Source organism: Apteryx rowi, unplaced genomic scaffold (assembly GCF_003343035.1).
Source record: "Apteryx rowi isolate R43461 unplaced genomic scaffold, aptRow1 scaffold_147, whole genome shotgun sequence".
NCBI classification, from domain to species: Eukaryota; Metazoa; Chordata; class Aves; order Apterygiformes; family Apterygidae; genus Apteryx; species Apteryx rowi.
In genome coordinates this window covers 1,004,484-1,015,360 of record NW_020447719.1, presented here as the reverse complement: position 1 = coordinate 1,015,360, position 10,877 = coordinate 1,004,484, and the positions used below count along the sequence as shown (strand labels likewise).

The window sequence follows — 10,877 nt, the reverse complement described above, 5'->3', positions numbered from 1 at the left end:
AAGTATATAGTGCCTAAAGAATCAAAAATTTTGGCTGAAGCTTCAAGATCTTTCTGCAATATCATAATTTATAACTGTTAATAATTTGTATATATGCCTGTGAACATTCACATTGGTGTATCATTGTTTGCTTGTTGTGATAAGTAGAATTCATTTCCAAGTATAATCAAATAATCATTGTATTAATTTAATTGTTAGTATTGTCAAATAAAATTGTTCAAAAAATAAATTACTGTACTATTGCTAAAGTAAAGAACATAGGTAAACATGCATAGGTACTGTAGAAACTTTTTTTTAATCTTCTGTGTTTGTTCATATAGGATGACTGCCGAGGTACGGAAAATATTTTGCTAGGAGGGCAAGTTTCTCAGCAATTACATAAAAAGAACTGCAAAAATAAATGTTTTGGTGATAGGATTTCTGAATGTTTTATTTCTATATTGGGTTTCTATAATGGGTTATTTCCACAAGTGCAGTGGAGCAGAATAAGGTCAATTTTTCAAATAAACAGACTCTGAATGCTAGAAATTGCACTTTTCAGCACTTTTAAGAAAATGTTTCATCTTCAAAGAAAAAGTGTACCACATGCAAACGCTTGTTACTGAGGCCAGTCTTAAAATGTTAGAAATAGATGCAAGCCATCAAAAGCACTTATTTGCTTCTATCTACAAATACAAGGAGACTAAAATGACTGATGGATAGTCTGTTATGCTGGCTGTCAGAGATATCAAGTGTCATACTTTCCAAGTGAATAGTTGACTCAAATATTCAAGTTGTGTATTGAAAACTTTGTCTTATGAAAAAAGAAAGAAAACTGATTTTGTAAAAAAGAATATCTGCTGATATCTCTGTTATTTCTAAATTGTGAATGTGGTATAGTCTAAATAACTGGACTTCTCTAAAATCCGGTGTTACGTGTGTGTACATGAGCTAGCAGATAGCTAAATACTGCACTGAGTAGATTGTATTTTGTTGAACTGATATATTTCCTATGCAAATATTTGCCTATTTTGGTAAATAATTTCTGTTTAATGTGTGTGTGGGGAGAGTTGTATTTTTTAATTTGTTAATTGTCTATTTATCACAGTTATAGTAATTAACCATTCTACTTTCTGAGAAGTGTCTAGTCGGTGAAATAGGTAATCAGTATTATTCTCATTTTTATCTCTATGGAAACCAAAATGTATTGGTTCAATGACTATCCCAAAGCTACAGAAAGAAATGATGTCAAAATTAGAAGTAGAATACTGAAGAACAAATCAGGAAAAAAATGGCATTGACTTTGACAAAGCAAGATTTCATCTGGTATTCTTTTGTCAAGGGGGTTGAATTAGATCAGTGTACTTCAATTTTGAAATAATACATTGAATTAATCCATTCAGCAATATATGTCCAGTACTTTGCCTCGGACCCTGAGTCTCATACACTTCGTGTCTTAAAAGCATCAATATAAGTCTTCCCATTCTCAAAGGATAACAACGATGTATGAGCTATTTTCTTGTTAAGTGGCTATTCACTGTTAGGCAATGACTATATTAAAAAAAGAGTGTCAGTTCTGTTAACTCATGGTCATGTAATACATGATTTTTCTAGCATATATATTTAGCCAAGTGCACTCAAGTGCACTCATTCTTTATGTTAGTTACTGTGTAACAAATATAAAGAAATATAATTTGTCTATAACAATGCTGTCAATGGGGATAGACATTGTAGGATTTGTCGAGAGAGAGAGTAGGTACGAACTTGCTTTGGAATATTTGGGAACATATCAGATGATTTTCAATATATTTGCATTAGGAATTCTTAAACAAAAGATTAAGCACGTTTCATGTTGGGAGACCTTTCATGTCTGAAATCTATTCTAAAAGAAGAACAATCTTTGCAGCTGTAAAAAAATATGTAAAGAAAGAAAGAATTAGTCAAAAGAAACCTGTTACTTCTTGATTTATGAGTTAGAACAAGCTTCATTCCAGCAAAACTTGTATCTTAGCACTCTTACAGCACAACAGTGACACTGTGATATCTTTATATGACAACAGCTTGAAGTAGTCGGAAACATATCATGATGTCCAGTGGGATTGGAGGCTGAATTTCATTTCCATCCAGGCGAAGATAGCGGAGGCGGGGGGTGTTACCATAAAAACCATAGTCTTCTGCTATGTCAATTGAGACAGGGCATATCTGAGTACCATTGACGCCTGCAAATGTTGATCAAACATGTTAGTTAATTTTCAGGGGAAAGGCACATGCAAATAAAATGCATTTTGAAATGATAACACAGCCTCACACTGATATTTGATGCATGGGAGATATTTGTTCTTTTCAGAGTTGAGAAATGCTTAATTAACAATTAACTACTTTTTTCTTCAAAAATGTATATGAAGATAATGTAATCTGTATCAGTTAATCACATATTTGATGTGTTGTAACTATGACTAAAGAGTCACTAGATGAATAATTTTACCTTGGACAGAGAGAAAACTGTCTTAGATAACTATAAGGGTAAGTATTCATTAAGACATAACTCTGACCTCAGAGAGAGCAGAAAAAATTTAATGCTGAGTGATTTTGAACATCTTACTTCAATGACAGCACATTAATATTAGCAGATAATATTCTCCAGTGAGAATCTGACATTCAAAATGTAGCAGTTGAATTGGAAGAACTTTTTGTATAATGTAGACTGACTACAACTTTTAATAGATATGATTTCCTGTTCTCTCAATTTCAACAATACAGTTGGTTTTAATTGCATGAATATAACTTGTGGGATATTCTTCCTCCTAATCTGAAAGTCAACAAGTACTTAAAACTGTTTGTAAATCATGCATAGTTTGTTTTAGTTTACATAAAATTTGAAACTATGGCTTAAAACATTACCCATTTTCATAAGAGTTGAAGATGTTAACTTCTTATTGTTGTCCCTTATAAACTATCTCTGCAGTTTTACTTGACTAAAATACTCTTCACTTCTTGTCTTCAGCTGTTGAATAAAGACCACGCCCTATTTCAGCCTCAAAATGGCCTTATTCCAGAAATCACTAAAGTGGTGTTTATTTATCAAAGATGTCAAATTCATTGGACTAATTTATAGTATTTAGTGACTGGTCTGACTGTTGGATCTTGTTGGCCCCAGACCACCTACAAAAACTGCTTGGAGGGAAAATGGAACAAAAGTTCTTTGAGCAGCCCAGACTACCAAAAGAAGAGAGAATGTTTTTCAAAGCTTCCTCACCACAGTTTTTCTCCCTTATATTTAACAATAGAAACATGTAACTTGTCTTTGGATTACAGTCCAAAAAAACTGATTAAAAATTATGATGGAAACAAAAGATGTTAATTTTATCTTTTTCTTTTCTTTTTTCCCCAAAGAGAAAAATTATTATGACTAGCACTGTCCAAAACTTTGTAGCATCTTGGAAGTGGACTTTGTCTTTGTCATGGAAACTAGATAAATATGTCCAGTGGGCCAAGGCCTAAACCATCTGTCATAATTATCATCTTCAAAACTTCTTTGCCTATGTTGTGTAATTTGATGAATGTTTGTAAAGCAGTTGATATTTTCAGAAGAAAAAAGCTACAATTTATTTTTATGTGTGAAGATGTGAAACAGGAGGCTTGAGAGAGAGGTTTCATTATGAAAGCAGGTATTAAAAGATGTGATAGTGAATTAACACTGTCTAGCAGAAAATATCTGTCTGATTCAAAGAGCACTGCTGTCCTTAAAAGATGGTGGTTTCTGTGTTCTCTGATCTAGAGACTATCCACCATACTAGTCTTTTCAAGGTTAATTGCTCCAGCCTTAATGTGAGGAAGCAGTTATCTAACCACAGGCCACCTATGAAGAAGTGATTTCCTGATGATATGAATGGTATGAAGCAGTTTGACTTTTACTACTCTTTTTCCGTGAACAGTAAATCCCACCCAGACTGTCAGAGGATTAAAAGCATGTCTTTTTCCTCTTGCCCTCCTGTTCACGCATACAATGCCACTGATTTTTGCCAAGAGATGAGGCAGGGAGACAGGCACGCCAAAGTGCTCCATCTCCCCTTTTGGCAGAGCTCTGAGCTGGAGCTTTCAGCCCAGAAGAAACCACTACTCTGAGAACTGATCTCTTTGGATTAATTGACCTCCTTAAGCATTAAGGATTCTCAAAGGCAACTAAGAATAGTCCTTCCCTAGTGACAGGAATCACTTTCTCCTAAATCCTGAAAAAGGCAATCCACCTATATGGGTACAATTCCTCTCACCTAAACTGATCCATGTAGAGCATTGGTCAAAATAAATCTCTTTTAGACTCTGTTTATAAACACTGGAGAGAGACAAACATGTCTAAAAGGTTATCCATGTCCACAGTCTTAGCTACCTATTTTAAGATGGGATGAATTTCCCTCTGACATTGTATGTCTCTTTGTATTAACTTTGTAGGGAGTCTATATGACAAACTCAAACTCGATACTAAACTGGCATGGTTAGTTCAAATAAGATGAATCCCACCTATGGTCAACAGTATTGGTGGGGTAATATTTAAATGGCAGGCTCAGAAGCTGCTGTAGAGGGAAACTACAGAAGAGGTCCTAATTAATGGCTAATACTCTGTGTCTGCTAAACAGCCACAGAAGATCCTGTTTCTTTTCCAGTAAAACTCCTAAGTGACTTCTCAACACTTAGCAAGTTGATCTAGAAGATAAATATATTCTGACAGTACCCAGGGAAGATGAAGGAGAAAGTACTTCTGTTCTGTGCTTGTAACCTCTAGCTGCACCCACTGGGGTCTAACTAGAATAGTTAGACTCCTTTTCTCCATTTCAGGTATCAATTAACTGCAGCAGCCATGGATCAGCCTGGAAATGCACACCTTTCAGGGCTCTTTCAGCAAAGAAGCCAGTACCAGTAATAGCTCAGGGTTCTGACAGTAAGTAAGGATCCTGTAATGGACTCTGATAGACCAGTGTTGCTACCAAGCTTCAGGACTTCATCCTTTCTCTCTGCATGGAACAATATTAGCTCGGAGGAGTTATCCCAGTCTCCTGACATTCCCCAGGGGAAATATGCTGTTATTTTCATTCCCTTTCATCACTCGGTTGATAGCACTGTAATACCATCTGCTCAGCTTTGCTCACTCTCCACATCATCAGACGAGATGATGAGAGATCCTTGGTGAAGGGACCACAGGTGAAACCCTGGTTTCACTGAGGCCAGTAATGAGGCTCTCATTGACTTCACTGGGCTTCAGGATATTGCCTTATATATTCCTAAATGGTCTCTAGCAGAAAAAGGTCATGGACTTACATGGGGGACCGATGTCATACAGTAACATACAATAAAAAAAGTAGGCAAATGGCATTTATAAATAAATATTGATGTCTGAGCACTTGCAATGCCAATACTGTAACTATGAACCACAAAGAGAAAGTAAAATAGCAACTGGCAGATGTGCAGGGATATCTTAGGATTAGTACTGTAAAGAGGGTTCATACTGCACATATAAAAGTAAACTTTCAGGTGGACTCTTTTGTGGAGAAACCAGATTCAGGCTTTTTGCAGTTATTTTTTTCTTTAAAATTCTTTACACTGGTTACCTTAAAGTAATGACTAATCATCATCTTCCTGGTTAAAGAACAAAAAAACAATCTGCAAATCAGTGCCACATCTTATTACTCTTGCCTGACAGAATTATATTCTTTGTCTTTGATCTTAAAGATCCCTTGAGATATTATATGTTAGGGCAGTGTCTAGTGGAGAATATGTCATTATCTCTTACCTCCTGAACAAAAAAAAATATGCTCCTGTGATAAAATTGGGTTTACACAATACATGCACTTGACAACTTTATATGTAGTTACTAAATATAGCCATTATTTTTAATACTGAATAAAAACTTCATTTTTTTTAGATTAATTGCAACATTTTGAAGTGCTTAAGTGAGTGAGGCTTGTCCCGTTTTGAAAAGTAGTGAAATCATTTAAGAACATAATTCTTATTGAAAATTATTGTAACTTGGGCTCATGAGTCCTGGTGCGTCAGTGGAAAATTGGACTTGAGTTTACAGGTGCTACATAGGTTGCTTTTCACAGTTTGTTAACTTTTTAAACACATTTAGAAAAAGAAGATAATTTGGCAACTGTTTAAATACTTGTTTGCTACCTAGATAAAAAGCACATCTTAACTGGAAAGGTTACATTCCACTGATTTCAATTTAGCGTCCATTTAAAGTGACAGCAGATAAAGTGTGCACCTGAGGCCCTGACGTGAAGAGATTAAAATAAATCCTTTTGTAACGAGTGGACAATGAAATCTGTTAAGTAGAGGTGTATGTCTTGAGCCCTTACTCTAATTAACTGTTAGACTTCTGGCAGATCATTTAAATAGCAGCCTGTTGTACACAATTGAATTTTTATTAGGTGTTATACATTTGATTTGCTAAGTGCAGACTGAATTAACTTGAATTATTAATAGGTATCTTCCTTCCATGTGTATTTTTTCATGCAGAAGCCAAACTTATTTTTACTGTATTTGTGAACTACAATAGCACTACACAGAAATAAGGAATAAGAAATAAGGTGTATTCAGTTAATTTACCATGATAGGAAGATGAATATGCAGCACTATTTGTTCTAGGTCATGATATTAAGAATTAATTTGTGGAGACTTGGGTATCTTCTGTGCAGTGGTAATTAGAAAGTGATCATTTTGATTTTGGCTTTTGACATGAAACTACTGGCTAGCAAAAGTCGGTTGCAGATTAGTAAACTGAAAGATCTGGGGTCTGCAGGACTTGCTGAGCAAGCAGTTGTACACAGCATCCCTGACCACCACAACCCAGCCATGCCTGAATGAATGCAGAACCATGGCATGACAACATCCTTCTGTTGCCTTGGGGACAAAAATTCTTCTCACTTACACAAAGTGGAAAATCATAAAAGACATTTGAGAAGAAAAACCTTAGTAGCACAAAACTTCTGTAAAGTCAGCAAAAGGATTTTTCATTAGGAAAGACCAACTGCAAATGGCAGCATGCTGTGCACAGAAAACAAAAGATGGGGAAGATATTGAAGCCTGAGATATTCGATATTTGCATTCTAATTAGTCATATTCAAAATAGATTGTGTTGATTACAGTCAACATTTAATATTAAGAGTGCCTCACCTTAGTTTCCTATTAGATAATTTACATGGACAAAGAGATACTCAGAAGAGCTGAGAACACTGCAATTCTGTTTAGTGAAATCTCTAAGGTGCTCAGCAATTTTGGAAATCTAAGGCATACAGATGTGGATTGAATATCCTGACTTACTACCCCCATTTTTCAATTGTTGTTTCCACAAAATGGTTACTGGTGTGTTTATATGGGAATGCGAATTGACAAATTCTCCTAAATCCACTCATATTTCTGATCTGCTTGCTAAGCGTCTCTTCTATATACAAATGCACATTTTTCACATGTGGTATTACTTCCATGCATATATCTTGTAGTCATATTTTAGATCTTGACTTGAAAACTGGCCTGTCGGATGTCCTCTTGCTTATCTCCCTATCATCTCTAGCACATTTTCAATCTCTTTACGTTCAAAAAGTATTTTTCTCTCAATTCATTTGAATTTCATTCTAATATATAAATATATGTGGCTGGTCCAAAATATTTTGGATTCCTTAGGAAAATAAAGGAATGAGTTGATTCAGAGAATTTTCTGTTTTGTTTTGTTTTGTTTTAAAATTAGATGTTCTTCTGCATAACCAGCAATGATGTGTCTTTTCTTTAGTTAAATAGACATTTTAAAAGAATTACATCTTGGTGGGATCCCGCACTGGCAGTACACACTTACTTTTGATTCTGTTGTGGTCAAGGTGAAGGTGCTCAAGATGAGCATTGATAGGTGGAATTTTAGTGAGCTGGTTGTGAGACAGCTGTAGGTCTAGAATAGATGAAACATTAAACCCATTTGGAGGAATACCATCATCAGATAATTTATTGTAGTTCAGCCTAAGGAAAGTCACTTTGGGTATTGTACTGAAATAGTTCTCTGGTATCACTTCAATGGAGTTGTTGTCTAAAAACAGCTGCAGTGTATTAGCTGGAATGCTTACAGGCATTTTTTTGAGTGAATTTTTTGCTATGTTGAGTTGCATAAGATTGCTGAGTCCTTGGAAGGTGTAACTTTGAAGAGCGCTGTCCAACAAACTGTTCTGGTGCAGATCTAGCATGGTAAGGTTTTCCAAGTTGCTGAAGACTCCTTCTGGAATTCTGGAGATCTTGTTTCTAGCCAGTCTTAGCTGTTCCAAGCTCCCTGGTAATGGGGCAGGCACCTCTTCTAACTCATTATCTTCAAGAAATAAGTAAAGCAGCTTTTTCAGCTTGTTCAGCACACCACTTTCAATTCCTTTGTTGGTGATCTTATTCTTGTTCAGATTTATCCATCTCAGGTGAGTGGCATTCACAAAAGACTTCTCTGAAATTGTTTCAATGAGGTTGTTTTGAAGATAGAGGTGCCAAATTCTTGCTGGGATTGTAGGTATTTCTTTAAGTCCTTTGTTATCACAGTATAATGCATTTGGGAAACTGGGAGGACAAAAGCACTCTTTTGGACACTCAAAAGTGTAGTGAGACCAATGCTCTGGATCCAGCTCATCATAAACTTGTCTCACAGTTTGAGTCCACACAGAATTGAACAAGAATAAGAGCAAAAGGTTTGGATAGACTTTTAGAGTCATTATTTTCCTTGGAAAGGAAGAAAAACAATTAACTGTCTCTCAGAAGAACGCTCTGAAAGCATACTAGATTAATAAAGCAGTACTACATTCAGTATAATATTTCCTATAAAAACAGCCAAATTCTGTACTCTATGGCATGTTAAGGAAAAATTGAACAGTAATATAAGAGGCATAAACAATGCAGTGCTTTGTTTTGGATGACATTTTCCTATTTCAACTTAGATTTCTCATTGACTAGCAATTAGTACTGGTAATCATGCAGGTGTCATTTCAAAGAATCTAAAAATATTGATAATTTTCTGACTGAAAGTCAATGCTTCTTATAAATCTGTTTCCATTAAGTTTTCCTATAAGGAACTATTTTGCATAAACTAGTTAATGTAATGTATCATCTTCAATAAAGCTATCAATATCATGATGATATTAATTCCATTGTAGTCGGTGTTCTCCTTTTAAATTAATCATACTCTCTTTTCTGTTTTTCCTCTCTCCTAAATTATTATGGCATCTGGATCACATTTTCCTGGGTCTTTTCTCATCACAGAAAAGTAAAAGATCAAAGAGTGTTTTAACAGCTGTTTGTTGGGCATGTTCTTATAAAGCTTGGAGGGAAACTGTTTGAGTAATCCTTTCCCCTCCCTCATTCACTCTCTCATATCCAAAGTTATGAATTTTCTTCTCCAAAGCAAAGAGCCAAAACAAATGCTCAATGTAAATTGCATAATGAATAAGTCCTATATCAAGTTATACCATATACACTTATGCATCTTGTATCTATTTTACTTATCTATTAATTTTGTTTAGCCTCTTCCATCATTAAACAGTGAACACCATTATTGATAATTTGCTCCAACAGACATTTGGGTTGCACAGTAGCAGCGTTTCACAAGCTGTGTTGTCTTGTCTGCTTTTTGATAAAGATTAGCAAGCATTTTGCAATACAGAGGCAAGAGACCAACAGCCGAGATTTCTGGTGAAAATTAGGATGTTAGTTTTGGCAAAAATAGAATTGAAATAAAAAGATGATTCTCTCATAGGGTTAATGCACCAGTAAGGTTAATGTCTCAGTTAATTACTGTATATGATACAGAATCATTTGATACTTTTCATAATCGTTATTAGCGGCAGCAAGTGCAGTATCCCACAGATCTCCCCACCTCAGAAACTGCTAGCTACCTGGAAATATTCCAAAAAAGGACAAACAAAATATTTATAAAGAATAACATAACTAATTTACACAGTGAAATTGCACCTTCTCACTATGTAAATATTCATAATCTTAATAATATTTTTAAAAAGTAATATAAAGTAATTTACCTTGTTAGTCAAGCTCCTGGAGCTATCTGAAGCCTGTTAGAAATCCCTTTAAATAGCAGTTTAAATAGCCCTTGGCTGCTAACCACTGTGTTTGCTTCCTGTCCTCCTAAGAATTAATAGCATATAAAACTTGAAGTACATGTTGGTATTCCCAGATGTACTACCATACACACCTTATTATCTATTGTTTCTAATTTGACATTGCTTCAGAGTTTGGGCTTACCTCAGCTTTCTTGGATCTTCTTCTCTTTCTATTGGTCACTGTTGTTAGACTAATAGTTTGAGTCAGGCTACAAGCTGTGTTCTTTGAATACAGCCTAATATATACGCATCAGTGACTGCAACTTTTAACCCCTAAAATAACTAAGGCACCTCAGCACCTAGGCAGGAAAAGACAGGAAATCCTGACTTTAATATCAAGCAGCCACAAAAGGCATTTGATTGTTAGACTTTAGCAGATGAGAAGAACTGGTCTAGATGAAACAAGTCAAAGAAAATGTGCCCTTATTCAAAATTTTTATGAAATGATGCTTTAAACACAAAGCTTGCATACATCATAATTCAGTCTCATAATACCTGTATTGGCCACAGAGAATTAAAAACAGTGCCATCTGTTCCTGCGGAAATCTTTTATTTGATTTTGATCAAATGCAGATGCTGCCGTGCCATTTAAAGATATAATTCTTGATTAGGGGAAGAAGATAGCAAAAGTATTTGATAAGGATTTTTTTAAAAACATCTTCCTTTCTTCAAGCATTAAAACATGCCTTTTCTATTCAGTGAGAAATTTGCATATTCTTCTACAAAAAAAATCATATTCTGCAGTGCCTCCTGCAGTAAGCTCTGTTT

At 35.1% G+C, this 10,877-nt stretch overlaps 1 protein-coding gene across 1 annotated transcript; it reads right to left on the bottom strand.

Annotated features, from left to right (window-relative positions):
* Positions 1 to 2,025: 2,025 nt before the first annotated feature.
* KERA (keratocan) lies at positions 2,026 to 10,290 on the bottom strand. Its single transcript, XM_026058445.1, has 4 exons — positions 10,252 to 10,290; positions 10,029 to 10,131; positions 7,826 to 8,718; positions 2,026 to 2,198 (listed from the first exon to the last, which is right to left on the bottom strand). The coding sequence occupies exons 3-4, from the start codon at positions 8,709 to 8,711 to the stop codon at positions 2,026 to 2,028; spliced, it is 1,059 nt and encodes a 352-aa protein (XP_025914230.1). The 5' UTR covers positions 8,712 to 8,718; positions 10,029 to 10,131; positions 10,252 to 10,290.
* Between the last annotated feature and the right edge of the window lie 587 nt (positions 10,291 to 10,877).

Bases quoted from the DNA above. Each gene is read 5' to 3' on its own strand.
- KERA (XM_026058445.1), bottom strand. From the start codon at position 8,711: ATGACTCTAAAAGTCTATCCAAACCTTTTGCTCTTATTCTTGTTCAAT. The intron at 2,199-7,825 runs GTAAGTGTGTAC...CAACATTTGCAG, and splicing joins TGACCACAACAGAATCAAAA to GCGTCAATGGTACTCAGATA.